The sequence below is a fragment of the Caenorhabditis briggsae genome (genome assembly GCF_000004555.2).
Source record: "Caenorhabditis briggsae complete genome, chrV, whole genome shotgun sequence".
NCBI lineage: Eukaryota > Metazoa > Nematoda > Chromadorea > Rhabditida > Rhabditidae > Caenorhabditis > Caenorhabditis briggsae.
The window spans coordinates 7,596,313-7,611,760 of NC_013488.2; the positions used below are offsets into that span (position 1 = coordinate 7,596,313).

General features: G+C 37.5%; 3 protein-coding genes and 1 non-coding gene across 4 annotated transcripts; 3 read left to right on the plus strand and 1 right to left on the minus strand.

Moving 5' to 3' along the window:
* Positions 1-361: 361 nt before the first annotated feature.
* Cbr-srg-29 lies at positions 362-5,269 on the minus strand (the record flags this gene model as incomplete). Its single annotated transcript, XM_002647609.1, has 4 exons — positions 362-458; positions 504-934; positions 982-1,200; positions 5,045-5,269. Coding segments are annotated over 4 exons (972 nt in total), but the record flags the coding sequence as incomplete, so codon positions are not given.
* Positions 5,270-6,522: 1,253 nt separating this feature from the next.
* On the plus strand, positions 6,523-6,594 carry CBG28859. The gene has a single exon. It is a non-coding gene (tRNA).
* Positions 6,595-7,792: 1,198 nt separating this feature from the next.
* On the plus strand, positions 7,793-10,654 carry CBG06763 (the record flags this gene model as incomplete). The annotated part of the gene is made up of 7 exons (XM_002647610.1): positions 7,793-7,894; positions 7,942-7,995; positions 8,627-8,718; positions 8,766-9,147; positions 9,945-10,115; positions 10,167-10,343; positions 10,391-10,654. The coding sequence occupies 7 exons, from the start codon at positions 7,793-7,795 to the stop codon at positions 10,652-10,654; spliced, it is 1,242 nt and encodes a 413-aa protein (XP_002647656.1).
* A 331-nt stretch (positions 10,655-10,985) lies between these two features.
* Cbr-ceh-33 lies at positions 10,986-12,600 on the plus strand (the record flags this gene model as incomplete). Its single annotated transcript, XM_045237292.1, has 6 exons — positions 10,986-11,026; positions 11,157-11,232; positions 11,778-11,879; positions 11,932-12,135; positions 12,186-12,349; positions 12,396-12,600. The coding sequence occupies 6 exons, from the start codon at positions 10,986-10,988 to the stop codon at positions 12,598-12,600; spliced, it is 792 nt and encodes a 263-aa protein (XP_045093305.1).
* Between the last annotated feature and the right edge of the window lie 2,848 nt (positions 12,601-15,448).

Here is a 15,448-nt window from a genome sequence, read left to right on the forward strand (position 1 = left end):
GAATGAAAGGAGATCAGCTAGTGAACATTAATATCAGAATTTCGAGTGGGTGTGCTACCATGATGTGCTCGGTGATCCGTAATTCAGTCACATTTGGCACGTATTCGGGGGAAGAAAATCAATTTTTATCTAGAAAAAGGGATGTTGTCAAAACAAAATTTTTTTTTTTCGTAATTAATCTTTGAATTTCTAAGAAGACAGTAATCTTTAGAAAATAAGTTTTGATTCATTAGACTTCTCTCAGTTTTAATGCAATCTTCTTTATTAAGTCAAACATTTAATTCTGAAAAAGTGAGAAAACAATTTTTGAACCAAATTTTCAGTGTCAAAGAGTATGTTGCACAAGTGTCAGCGGCTGCACAGAAACTTTAGTTGCCCTTCTAGATCCTTTCTTCCGATTACTACAGCAAATGGAAAATCGCATTCGTTTGTCCAGTATCAATAGAACCACGGGACCACTAAAAATATAGAAATCACAATACAATTCAAAAGTACATACGCACCTCAGCATATAAAAATCGTTACTAATCTGTGTCGCTGCTAAAATAACCTTAGTCAGCCACATTTTGTCCAACAATGTTTCAGCATCTAGAAGCAAATAGCTGACTTGCAAAGCCACTACCAACACGAATCCACACGCTGTGAAAACTGTCGCAACATTCATAGAGAACTCAACTTGTTTCATGTGTCCTCCCAGTTTTTTGAGTTTTGCAGACGTCACAATACTGGAATAGATTGTGAAAAAGAGAGTTGGAATTGAGATCAAAAGTCTTCCGTATGTGGTTCGAGCCCAAGGTATGACGTGCTCATAGTTTATGACACCGTTACCGTTGAATGGGAGGAAACTTGTGGTTCCAATAGCGACCGGCCATACGCAGAAACATGGGATTACAAATATTGCAACAATGACTTTAGAGCAATATTGCATCCAGAACTAGAACAAAAAGAGCTCAGACATCAGAATTTCATAGAAAGTCTCACCACTTTATGATGTACTGGGTGATTCACAGAAGTGTATCGGTTCACACTCATTGCCAATGTTGACAGCATTTTAGCCAATTGTGCATACATATAGGACGTATAAAATGGGGTCAAAATGTACGATGGGTCTTTGAGATATGGGATAAGGAATTCACACACTGGGCGAACATATGAGGTTAGTCTGAAGAAACTGGTGTCCACCATGAGAAAGTATAGAGTCTGGAATAAATTTTATAATTATTCTAACATTTAGAGGTTACTTACAACAACTCCATCGGCCAGATGCAAAGTGAAGAATGAGTCTTCAAATAAATCACGATCCTTCTTTCTTTTTATAATTGTAATCATGAATGAAAGGTACAAAAAACCAAAGGGTAAAACATAAGCCAACTGTAATGCAAATTTTGTATACTGAAGAATATTTGATTCTCCAGAATCACATCCGATCATCTGACGTAACAAATCCCCTACAACTTGCGGATTCGACATTGAAAACACAAAATTTTGGAAGTGAACAGAGAATATTTGGGGCGTAATCGGCGAACCGTGTCTAGCCTCAAAATTATATACTGCTTATCCGTTTTCAGCTCGAAAGAAAAGAACTGGAAAAATACGTGAATTCAGAGAACCAAAACGACTGAAGACTTGATATCACTACTCTCACACTCAATTTGTGAAGAGCGCGTGAATTTTGTGAAGTCTCCAAGAGGATTGCTAATTGTTTTGAAGTTATGGATACATAATGAAGCTGTCATATACGCTCGTTAGAATCTGAAGAGATCAGACCATGATATTTCTTATAGCTCGACATGTGCTTTGAGTTTTTTTCGTGGAATTGCATTACTAGGCTTGTTTGTTAGGGTCAGAAAGCTTTTATAATAGTTCAGATTATAGGCAAAAAATCAGTTCAAGTTTAAGAAGAATGACCAGAATGATTCGTTATTGTTGGTAAGGGCTGCACAGCCACTACTGTGGTGGTGTTCCGAGATCCGGATTTTCTTGAGCTTCGACAACAAACAATTAAATATCTCATCCGCTTGTCCAGGATCAGTAAAACAACTGGTCCACTGTAATTCAGATTCCATGTTATCAACCAATTTTTAAAACATTCATACCTCAACATATAAAAATCATAACTGACTTGAGTAGCTCCCAAAATAATTTTTGTGAGCCACATATTTTCTATCATACTTGAAGCACTATCCGCAAGATAAGCGATTTGTACCGCCACCACTAATATGAATCCGCATGCTGTGAACAAGGTGGCCATGTTCATTGAAAATTCAACTTTCTTCATATGCCCTCCTAGCTTTCTGAGTTTGGAAGACGTAACGATAGTCGAGTATAAGGTAAAGCAAAACGAAGGAACTGCTACTATAAGTCTAACGTACGATGTTCGAGCCCAGGGTACAACTCGTTCGTAGTTTATGATAGCAGTCCCTCCGAATGGAGTAAAACTTGTGGTTCCGATTGCAACAGGCCATACAAAAAGCAAAGGAATGGTGACAACAGCAATCAATATTTTCGTGCAGTATTGTATCCAGAACTGAAATTAAATACTCTTTCTAAAACTTTGCGTCTCCTTTTTTTGCACCTAATCGCTAGAGTAATGTGGTGTGACTAAAAACTGCATAACTATAAGCAAAAATCGAAATGTTCTAAAGTTTCATAGTTCTTTGCAAAAGTTGATAAGTTTCAACTCACAATAATTCCATCTGCGAATTGCAATGTGAAAAATGAATCTTCAAAAAGATCCCGAGCCTTCTTCTTTCTTGCGATCTTGATTAAAAAAGATATGTACAGTAATCCAAACGGTAGCAAATAAGACAATTGAATCGCGAATTTAACGTACTGAATCTCATCTGGTTCTCCAGAATAACATTGAATATTCTGGCGTAAAACTTCACTGACAGCTTTTGGGTCAGACATGGAAGTGTTCAATTTTTTTTGATAATTTGAATTAGTAGTGAAAAAATGCGGAAGTTTGTCGGCTGGAATCGGTGAACCGTGTGTGGTTGTGTATGGAAAGTAGGCACGTTCCAAGAAACAAAACTAGAACTGAGTGGGTGTTTCAGTCAGCGAAATTCGCACGCTTCACTCATAATTGAGCTCGTGAGTAATTTCAGAAAGGTTGGGTAAGACTGGTGAGATTCTTTTTGCAAGATCTGTATCACAAATGCTCGTATTCAACAACAAATAGAAATCGAAAACAAGCTTCAAACATTTTTTTTTTAAAACACAATCTTCCTTATTAATAAAACGCTAGAGGCGTCTGTCCGTCCTCGTGTCCGTCTGTGGACTTTTGAAGAAATTGAAAAAAACATATATATTTACGTGACCCTTTTATTTAGAAAAGGTGAGAAACAAAGCGACGAACATTTGAAAAAATAGATTGAATTGCGCCGAAGGCGCACCAGCTTGCTGGTATTTATAGAAACTTCAAATTGGTTGAACATGTGGCGAAGGATGTTGAATGGACAACTTTGTCGTTGTTCTTCTCGAATCTTTCCTTTTCTTCGTATGACAAAAAATGGAAGATCTCATTCGTTTGTCAAGAATCAAAAGTATAACAGGACCACTGAAAAAATATCGCTAAAACATTTATACTGTATAATCTTTAATAAAAGGGTCCCCACACTGGCTCCTGGGCATGATATCAAAAATAAGTCAACTGATAAAATACTTCTGATATCATGATAAACAATTTATCAGTTGCCAACTTTTTTATATCTTCAACAGGAACCGAGAAAAATTGGCTCAAAGTTTGATGGTACATGATATTCAACAAACCTCAACATGTAGAAATCGTTACTAATTTGTGTGCCAGCCATGATAATTTTCAGACCCACCACACTTTTTTCTTCACTTGTAATATTCTGAGTCGTTACCACAAGATATACAATCTGCAAAATTAATACCAAAACGAATCCAGCGGCAGTGAACACAGTTGCAACATTCATAGAGTGTTCCACTTTTTTCATACGCCCTCCAAGTTTCCCAAGTTTCGACGAAGTGACAAAACTTGAGTAAACTGTGAACAATAGAGTTGGAATTGCAATCAATATTCTACCGTATGTTGTTCGAGCCCATGGAAGTTTATGCTCATAATAGATTACACTATTTCCATCAATCGGAAGAAAACTGGTGGTTCCAATTATAACTGGCCACACGAAACACATTGGAATGATAAGTATTGCAATTATAATTTTGTAGCAGTGTCGGAGCCAAAACTAAAAACATATGAGATAGCTTCAGTTTTTTGGTTCGGAAGAATCTCACCACTTTATGACGAACCGGATGAATGACCGAAGTGTATCTATTCACACTCATTGCTAACGTAGACAACATTTTTGCAAGTTGAGAATAGAGATATGAAGTATAAAACGGGGTTAAAATATATGCAGGATCTTTGAGTGAAGGTAGAAGATATTCACAAACCGGGCGAACGTAAGAGGTCAAACGGAAGAATCCTATATCCGAAACTAGAAAGTATAAGGTCTGAAAATCGGAGCATAAAGATGTCAGGGTTGAGAAGGAGTACATTTTTTGTATGCATTGCTAAGAAAATTTGTGTCTCTCAGTTTTAAGAGAAAATCAAACACGAGTAAAAAATTGAAATTACCGTTTTTCCTCTAATAGAAGCTGAACCGTCAAATTTGATCTCAATTATCTTGACTCTGGTGAAAAAATCAAATGTTTGTCAACTGATAAAATGTTTGTCATAATATCACCAACATTTTATCAGTTAACACATTCCGGATATCTCTTTAAGAATTCGAGATAATTGAGCTCAAAGGGCGAATGTACGGTACTCTTCTATCAGAGTTTTTACGGTATTCTTGATATAGAAGTTACAATTGCTTTTTTGAGACTTTGCTCAATACAATAAACCAGAAAACTAGCAACAAAAATCTGTTTTTCAAATGACGCCGTCGTATATTAAATCAGTTCATTAGAACCAGAAGTTTGACTTTCACACTGCAATTTTTTTTCCAAAAATAAAAAAAAAGAAAACTAAATCGAATCAGACACCTGTTTTGGTTTCAAGTCTAAATAAACTTACTATAGTTCCATCAGCCAAGAGCAACGTAAAAAAAGAATCATCGAACAACTCGCGATCCTTTTTCCGTTTCATAATTGTAATCATGAACGATAAATACAGTAATCCTAACGGTAACACATATATCAATTGAATGCCATATTTGAAATATTGGATTTGATTTGATTCTCCAGAATTACAGCTAACATTTTCGCGAAGCAATTCAATGATAGCTTGTGGATCGCCCATTATTTGCTAACTAAAATACAAACTGAATGAAGAGTGAACTAATTCTTGTAGAGGGATAGATAGAAAAAATCTGATATCAGGAAAATTCAGATTTTGTGAAATTTATGAGCTGTTCAATTGCCAAGAAATTATGACCGAAAAAATAACCTAGTCAAGAGCCCGAGTGCCGGAATAAGATAAATGGAGGTTTTTGTTATCGGTCAGAAAGCCGGAAGCAGAAGTTAGTACATAACTCAAATCACGTGTTCCAAGGAAATAATTTGCTATTATTCTGAAGTTTTGGATTTCAGGAAAGAAACGAGTTAATTCGGTTAATTCCGAGTATGCAGCATGGATAAGTGAAGTGCCATGTACATGGCCATGTCTTGAGCTTTCAAAGACTTGCCTGGAAAAAAATGGGCGGAGCCCCAGTGTTTTTTGATTCAACTAACAGATCAGGTGTATGGAGCTTCAGGAAAAATAAATTGAATCATAAACTTGAAAAATAGATTTCTACCGAGACTGGCATTTTCAAGAGTTTTCGGAATGTTTTGTAAAACATTTTATTGATAAAAATGTTCTAGAAGACTTAAAGATTTTCATGGATATGCTACTACTTTTTCCATAAGATTTTACAAGAGTTATTGGACCACTTATAAGGCCCGTTGCTTTACTTTTTAAACAAATACCGTAAACATTCTAATATGTAGAGTGTCATCCAAATCGTTTACTTTAAGTCCATATATCTCATTTCCTGTGAAAGATATCAGAAAGTGATCAACTGATAAAATGGTCATTATAAAGTCAAGAATATTTTCTTACTTGACACATTTCTGATATCTGTCACAGGAACCGAGATAAACTATCTCAAACTTGTCAGAGGAAGTTCTTCTATTACAGGTTCTACGGTATATGTTTTCCTTCAAATGCCATTTTACAATTTTGTGTGAAGGATTTTAATTTTTTTTCTTTGCAAGTTGCAATTTGCAATCGACAGTTTTCTCTTCGGAGGAATCAAACAATTTCACACCTTTGCAGTACAGTTCCTTTTGTTTTTGTTCAGTTTTCACCCCGTTACACACACTAATCGACCGACCCATTCACGATTTTTTTCCGATTGCCTAAAAAGCAGCTTACGACCTGTTCTATTTGTTTTTCCCATCTCCACCTTTCCTTCTCCATATATTATTTTTGCGTCTATCAACCCGTTGCGTCTCCCACATTTCCTCCGATTCCGCTCCGTAATATTCGCGCTAGGAGTGTCTTCGAAATGTGGTTCCATGGTGTAGCGGTTAGCACTCAGGACTTTGAATCCTGCGACCCGAGTTCAAATCTCGGTGGAACCTATGCTTTTTGCTTTCATTTTTGTTATGACTTTTCATCTCAAAATGTTGTCCATCAACACATTTGTCTTGATTTTCAATCCTCTCTCCATCCCATCCAAACACTTTTCTCCTTCTCCCATTTTTCTCTTCTTCATGCCGACCAGTTCGTTTTCTCTCTCTCCCGTTTCCTGTGTCCATCCCGTACCCCAGTCCGATCGTCGGCTGCTCCCCTTTCTCTTCTTGTACAGATATTACATAGACACGACACGCACACACATACAGACGCCGACTGCAAAACGCCCCGCTCTTTTTTCCCTCATTCTCTAAATCTCTGTCCCGATTTTCTTCGATTGATAGAGAGAAGATGCAAGACTCTTGAGAGAGAACCGACATAGAGAGAGTTGAATCATTTTCTTCCAATATTTTTAACCAAAAATTTCGCAATTTTCTTATTCCGGAATGTTCCACTAAACTGTGATTTTCCAGTGAATTGAGTGCTATCCGTGGAACTACCGTAAACACTCTAATAAAGGGTCATCCAAACCGTCCGCTTTGAGCCCATATATCTCGCTTTCTATAGAAGATATCAAGAATTGATCAACTGACGAAATATTTTTGACATAATGATAAACATTCCATCAGTTTATTACTTTTTGATATCTTTCACAGAAACCGAGATATATGGGCTTAAAGTTGATGGCTTGGCGGTTTTCCATTATAACGTTCGCGGTATCTTGGTGACTATTTGATCTTTTTTCTTTCGAGAATCTCTTCAGAAACTTTTACAAATACAGTACTCTCGATCATTGTCATTTTTGGCAGATTGGCATGCTCTTGAAACTTTTCCTCTAACAATTTCAATGACTGGTCATTTTATGACAACTGATAACACTTTCAGTCTTCCAAAACGCTCCCTTGCTGACCTCTTCCTTTCTGATTCCACAGAAAAACTTTCAAAGTTACTGATAATCCTCTACATCACATTTTTCTCTCTTTCCTTTCTCTCATTTCCCTTGTATATTCTTCACTGTTTTAACTGTGTTTTAACATACAGTTATTTGCATAAACATTGTGATGGAGGTGGCTGGTAAATACACAGCATGTTGTTATTCTCATTTCGCTACCGCCATTTCATTTTCCCTTCCTCTTGTCCACATACCAACGTGCTCGTATCGTCAACTTTCAAAATTCTGGAATATTCTGAAATACAGGGCTCGATATGGATCGTGAGAAGCGACGCAGCGAGGAGCATGAGGCGGAACTCGATCGCAGAATCGCCCTCATTCGGGAAAAGAACCAGCAAATTGAGCAGCGTACTAAGGTTTGAGCTTCCCTGAATTTTCTCTTTGAAATTCTGAATTTTTGTAGGAGATCGAAGAGGATCGTGCACGCAATGAGGATTCGACAGCGAAATCTCCAAAGGTATGCCATGCCCAATCAATCATGCCATTGGTTTTTTTTTGTTGAAAAGGAAACCAGTTTTGAAAACTCATTTCCAAATTGTACAGTTTTTGACGAAGATGCTATTTATGTGGCAAGGAGTAAAGAAAAAGAAAAAAGAAAGGAAAAACGGGAAGATAGATGTGGAAGGATGATAACATACATATTGAACGCGCGAGAGACAATTAGTAATCAAATTCGAGGAATTCGTACAAAACAGTATTGCGGAAAAGAAAAAGAAACGAAAAGGTGTAACCGGAGTATAATAGAAACATACTTAACAACTGTAATAGAAGAGACCCTAACTTTTAACTTTGAGGCAATTTGTCTCGGTTCCCTCAAAAGATTTCGAAAAATCTTCAGCTGATAAATTATCTATCATAATATCAGCATGTGTTTATCATAAAATTACTAACATTTTATCAGTTGACAGATTTTTGATATCTCGCACAGGAAATGAGATATATGTATGAGCTAGAAGTGAAAGGATCGAGTGACCTTCTACTAGAGTGTTTTTGGTAGTTGATTTGTTCTGAAAGTAGAGATGACGTGAATCTAAAAAACAAAAAAAATAAAGTTCAGAAAATTTCAGATTTTGATTTATTATTTTCAGTCATCGTCTCAAACGCCTTCTCCCAAAGCGACAACTCCGGACCGTAACGGTAATGGACAGTGGAGTCGTGAGTGGGACAAAGGAAAGACACCGTAAGCAAATCTCATTCAAAAATTTTGAAACCAAATTCAATATTCAGTGCCGAAACTTGGCGGGAGAATGTGCCTTCGATGGATTTGAAGGGTCGATTGGCGGGTCAAAATGGCGCTAACACTAATAATAATAAGGATAATAACGGTAACCACACGAATAACGCCGGAGGTGGATCAGGTGGAAACCGAAAAGGTGGCAACAAAAACGGAAACCAAAATGGAGGAGCACAGAAGCATCAGAAGGATGGTGTTAAGATTCCATCGAGATTGGAGGGAAGAATCACATTCCCATTTAAGGACGAGAAAGAAGGGAGTGGAAATGGAAATGGAAATGGAAAGAAGGGGGGTCATGGAAATCAAGGAAGGGGTGGAAACCATGGAAAGTCTGGAAATCAGAAAGATGGAGGACATCAAGAGAAGAAAATTTCGGTAAGTTTAAGTATTAGAGACTTGAGAATATTCCTAGGGGCAATGGTCAGCTGAAAAATTCTATAATTATTTTTTTGTTGGAACTTGGCAAGTTTTACACATAACCAACAGTGCCAGCCATAAGTATATGAAAAACTTGTTTTTCAGTTGGTTTTGACCATTTTCAGGAGTCCAGAGCTCGGCTGTCAAGTGTCCGACCTTTTTTGAAAGTTTTGGAAGGTGTAAAACAGACCTAAATTGAAATGTTTCCTTCACAGGATTATTTGAAAATTCATAGTTTTTCAGCTATTTGTAGTCTACCTCAAAATGCACCCCTTTTTAGCCCGTTTGTGTGTTCCAGAAATCGGCAAATAGCTGAAAACTAATTTCAATAAATTCTGTGAATGCAAAGTTTTCAATCTAGGTCTGTTACACCCTATAAAATTTTTTAAAAGATCGGAAACTTGACAGCCGTGCTCCAGACACCTGAAAATGATAAAAATCAACGGAAAAACACGTTTTTGTATATGACCGGTACTGTAATTTTCAAAAGTTAAGACTATTATGTCATCTAAATAGTTATGGCCCCTTACAAAACAATTACGTCATCCTTCCCTCATTCATCTAGTCCATAAATCAGTCTCCCCTATCGTTTGTATATTCCCGTTCACACCTGCTCGCTACTCATTACTTTGACCGTACCGCCCGACGAGCCGCCTGCTCCGCCTGTTCCGCCACCGCTTCTTTCTTCCCAGCTGCTGACGCTTTCTCAAGTTTCATTTACACCGACACCTCCTTTTTATTGTTTTGTTTTGTAGATCGGTGCCGATGGAGGAGAGGTTAACAGAGGTCAGAGAAGACGTGGAAGTCAGAAGGACCAAAAAGAGCAGCAGCAGAAAGAACAGAAAGAGAATAAGAACATTCAGAAAAAAGAAAAAGATGGAAAAGGAAAAGTGCAACCGGCTGGGGATAAGAGTGTTGAGGAGAAGGTAAGGGCTAGGAGAGCTGCTTGACTTATCTCTAAACTTATAACGTTTCAGAAAAAAAGCAAAAATCCTCGATCTCGCCGTGAGAGTGACAACTATGCAGTTCGAAAAGTGGTTCACCGGATGGTCGACAAGGTTTGCTGGATGGAGAGAGTTGAGAAGAGAAAGGCAAAAAATGAGTTGCTCGGCGAGCAGGAGGAGTTAGAAGAGGAACCGAAAAGTGAAGATGAGGTACATCTGGAAAATTAAAACATCGATTTACAACTTTATGATTTTAGGTTGATGCTCCAGAAGAGAATGATCAGCCATCTGATCAAGTATCCGAGACGCAAAAAGATTCTGAGACAGCTCCAGAAAATAAGAAAGAAGAGGAGGCCAAGTCTGAAACTCCAGAAGCTTCTGCCGAAATTGAGAAGAACGAGGAAACAAAAGAAGAGAGTCCAAAACCATCAGAAGAATTGAAAGAAGACAGTAACCAGAATGTGATCAATTTGGTGAAAGCCAAAGTGGTGTCAATGTCCACTTCCCAAGTCCTCGAATAAATAAAATCTGTGATTCTTCCTTTAAAAAAATATATGACATTTGTGCCTTATTTGCTTCCCTTGATTCAGTTTTCTTTATCAGTTTTATCCCCCTACGTATTCTTTTATTTATTATCGCAGATCCTACTTTTTTGTAAATAAAGCTTGTTCCCAAAAAAATGTGTTTTGTTTTACTACTAGATACTGTAGTTTGGCAAGAAAACAACGGACAGAAACAGCTGCTCTGTCATGAAAATCTGTTTGAGGTTTTCTTTGTCGTTTTCACAAACTCCTCATTTTCACACTATCAGTTTTCAAATTTTGTGTCACCGCAGTATTTTCGAAAAGCAATATGCAGCCAAGCTCCTCGTCGTTTCATCCTCATCACTTTACGTATGTTTTAATGTGATATCGACACGAAATTTTATCAGATTTCAACAAGGGAATCTGCTGGAATTTCATCCCATGAGTTTCTTAAGTTTCTTTCTTTTGTCGAAAAACATTTGAGACGTTTTTTTTTCAGTTGTGATACAACGAGATACTCTGAAGAACAGGTCGCTTGTATTTGTGAGGCATTGACTAATGATGCTGGTAAATTGGTGGGTGATTGTAATTTTTTTTATAAAGCTAAGTGCCATAAAACCTGTATTAGAAGGGCCCCATACTTTCAAGTTTGAGGTAATTTTTTCTGGGCTCCAATAAAAAAATATCACATTCAAAAAGATATGGAACATTATCTTGTCAGTAAAATAAAGCAGATTGGTGTCTCAAAAAAGTTAAATTAATGGTTTGATTACTCTCGAATTTTCTCGATGAAAATAACACCTGATTTTTGCAATTGAACAAAGTTTTGTATAAACACCTGTTAAGTGCCGTAAAGACTATAATAGAAGGGACCTTAAACTGTCAGGTTTGAGCTGATTTTTATTTTCTCCTGTGCAAGATATAAAAAGTCTGTCAACTAATAAAATGTTTGTGATATATGACAAGCAATTTACCAGTTGACTGCTTTTTATATCTTTAACAGGAAACGAGATATGTTGGCTCAAAGTTCAAGGTTAGGGGTTTTTAATTGAGTTTTCTATACGGTATGTATATCAACTGGTTTGAATCAAGGGGTTCCAAAAAAATTTTTCAATTGTAGTCTCAATTCGTCTGGACCACACTGGAACGAGATGAAATGCGGAACAACCAATACATTCTGAAAGCGCAAGCCTTCCTTGCCTACCATTCTAACAATTTCAAGGTAATTTCCTCACCCGTATTATTTTTAGTTTTACACTTTACAATATTTCCAGGAACTGTACAGAATCATTGAAACCCATCACTTTGCATCAGAACATCACCTATCACTCCAGGAATGGTGGCTGAATGCACATTATCACGAAGCTGAAAAGATCAGAGGGAGACAGTTGGGAGCGGTTGGGAAGTATCGTATTCGAAGAAAGTATCCACTGCCCAGGACGATTTGGGATGGCGAGGAGACTAGTTACTGTTTTCGAGCAAGTTTTATTTAATTCCAATTCCATCGAGTGAAAAAAAATTTATCCAGGACAAGTCTCGAGTACTTCTTCGCGACTGGTACGTTCGGAACTCATACCCAAGTCCAAGAGAAAAACGAGAGCTAGCTGAGAAAACACATCTGACAGTAACCCAAGTTTCCAACTGGTTCAAAAATCGAAGACAACGGGATAGAGCTGGAATACCCGAGGGAAAGTGAGTAGGCTCCGCGAATCGTTAAATCTGTAACTATTGATTCCAGAGACTCCTTGAAAGATCTTGCATTAAGTGAAGAAGAAGATCTGAAAATTCTTCGAAAAACGGCATCAAAACTGTCCAACTCTTTCCATCATCCTGCCGACCTAACCACATATTCCGCCGCCGCTGCAGCTGCAACATTTCCTGGTTTTTATGTCAATTATAATGATATGATGATTGGTGCCGGTACATCTTATCAATCTTTGTAGTCCCCCTGTGCATAAAATTATTCTTCTACTGACTCTTGCATGAAGCTAATGTAAAATATTCGGCGTGTTGAGACAAAATGGAATAAAGAAAAATAGTGAGTGGAGGGAAGGGGGTAGGAAATTGTGTGTGTGACCATAGGTGAAATTCGATCCCGAAACGCGTTTTCCTCCACACTCACTCAGTTCCTTCGAGACTACGGTAGACGGCGAGAGTGAGCAATACAAGTGGAGCAGAGAATTATCGATTCGTTCATTGAAAATTTAAAAAATCTTGGTTGAAATCGTTGGGACCGGGGAGAACGGAATTTCTGAAAATAACCTAGCACTTCTAGGCTAGAAATACCTGTAAAGTGCCAACAATCTTTTTCTGAAAATGATGGTAGCCGCTGAAATATCCAGCTGGTGTTTTTAATCGATTTGGAACGCCCCGATAAAATTAACATATTTTTGAAGTCGTTTCAGATGTATCTCAGGGTCCAGCTTTTCTGACTGTCAGCAACCCGTAAAACCGGGCCCCCACACTGCCAAGTTTGAGCTCAATTATCTCAATTCCTGTGAAAGATATCAAAAAGTTGTCAACTGATAAAATGTTGATGAACTTATGATAAATAATTTATTAGTTGACAAATGTTTGATATCTCTTACAAGAATTGGGATAATTGAGCTCAAAATTGACGGCTTGTGCGGCACGCTATAATTGTTTACGGTAATTTTTAAGTAGTTTCAGATGCATCCCAGGGTACAGTTTTTTGGATTGTCAGCACAAGTTGAAACAAATCGTCTGACTTCCACTTAATATTGAACCACAACCATTTTTATATTTACTTTCCTTTGCTCCATAAATATCCATTAGTCGATCATAAATCAATCTACACCTCCTCATCGATTTCATTGGTACCGCCCAGGTGTTTTCTACTACTCCACCTTTCCGCTCTCACGATGATTAAAAAATATACAAAGTAGTAAGCAATTTGATCCGGAGCATCTTGTCCTCTTCTTCGTCGTCGTCGCAAAGAAGTTCGCGCACTGTAACCTCTTTTGAAGTGACCGAACTGACCACATGTGTGTTGTTTCCAATGTGATCATAAGCCGATTTAATCGTTTAATGGCTTGTATCCCAAAAGTTTCATTATGAGAAAGTGTGGGTGTGTTTAGGTTAAGCGAAAGTCACCTGAGAACCTATTTGTTTAGATTTGAATTTGGAGACATCTCCCCATATTGTTACGCAAGTTTTGTTTAGAATTTGCTCTTCTTCTCGTCGCATAGTGATAAATTATTTTGGAAAAATAAACACAAGTAGTCCCCCTCCCCCAGCTCATCGTTTAGGAATTCGAATAGCCTGCAAAATGTTGCAAAGTTCGTTGGGGCGATGACACATTTCAATGTTGTCATGTCACTTTGAGGTTTCCTACCTGGCGTACATATCTACCTGGAGAATGGAATTTTGCGCGCGGGAATGAGCCGGAGGGCACTTGTCAATCATTTTATTGCACATTCAGATGACAAGCGACACGAGTGATATTCATTAACAGGAAGCTATGAGATGTTAACAACATAGAGCTACAGTAAGACGACAAACAACAGGTGTAAGCAGGGAGGAACAAGAATCGAACTCTGTGGAAAATGGGAATTGCACAAGAACTAACAAGGAAAATATTTGTAAGGAAAATACTGAGAGGAAATTTTCAGCATGTGTTTCGGGGAATTCTACATATATCTTATCTACTTATCATAAAACCTGTATTAGAAGGACTCCCTAACTTTCAACTTCTAGTCGATTTTTCCCGGTTCCGGTCAAAGATATTAAAAATTAATCAACTGATAATTTGTCCATCATAATGTCAGAAGGTTTTTGTCAGTTGATACGTTTTTGATATATTGCATAGGAATTGAGATAATTGAACTCAAATCGAACAGTTTGGGGACCCTTCTATTACAGGTTTTCTATTACAGGTTTTTTCGGTATGTATATTTTCTCAATATGACTTGTCGTTTAAATGTTGTTTTTGATATCTGGTACAAAAATCAAAATATTCAATATCAAAATTACGATATATTGCCTAGGAAACACGAGTTCGCCAAAAAATCTCGTTCGAAAATACGCTACTCCATAAACATGATCCACCAGAAGCTGAATGAGTACGGTACAAGAGTCCTAGTACCACTTCTTTGTTTCATAAGGACATGTGTGGTACATAAACATGGTGTCAACCAGTTATCATCTGCCATTGTTTGGACAAGAAGGCGCCTTTTCCATCGGGGAGGACATCTGTACCACTATCCCGCGCATGTTATGCTCTCAATATGCTCTCAATATTGAAAGATACACATGGAGCATGAAGCTTCCGGGTTAATAACGTTATATTGTTTTGAAACTTTCCAAAGTCCCATGGAATTAAGCAAATGTTGGGATTACGTAAGACACTTTGAAAGGTGAGTTTTGTGAAGAGGACAATGGGTTTGAGGCAAACAGGTTAGTCAAACTGAAGAGATGGATACAGAAAAAGAAGTTTTGAGAATGGACATTTTCGCCAATCTAAAAACAATTTATAACTTTTAGTAGATAGTCATCTGGATATGAGCTGGTTGAAATTCAGAAAAACCTGTAATAGAAGGACTCCCACACTGTCCATTTGAGCTTAACTATCTTGGTCCATATAAGATATGTCAAAAATCTGTCAATTGATAAAATGTCTGTGATGTTATGATAGACAATTAATTAGTTGACAACTTTGCTATATCTTTGACAGGAGCTAAGATAAAGTACCTCAAAGTTGAAAGTTAGGGGGCTCTTCTATACATAACCGGTTTTACAGTATGAGTTACCATCAAAATTTTAGCTGATACT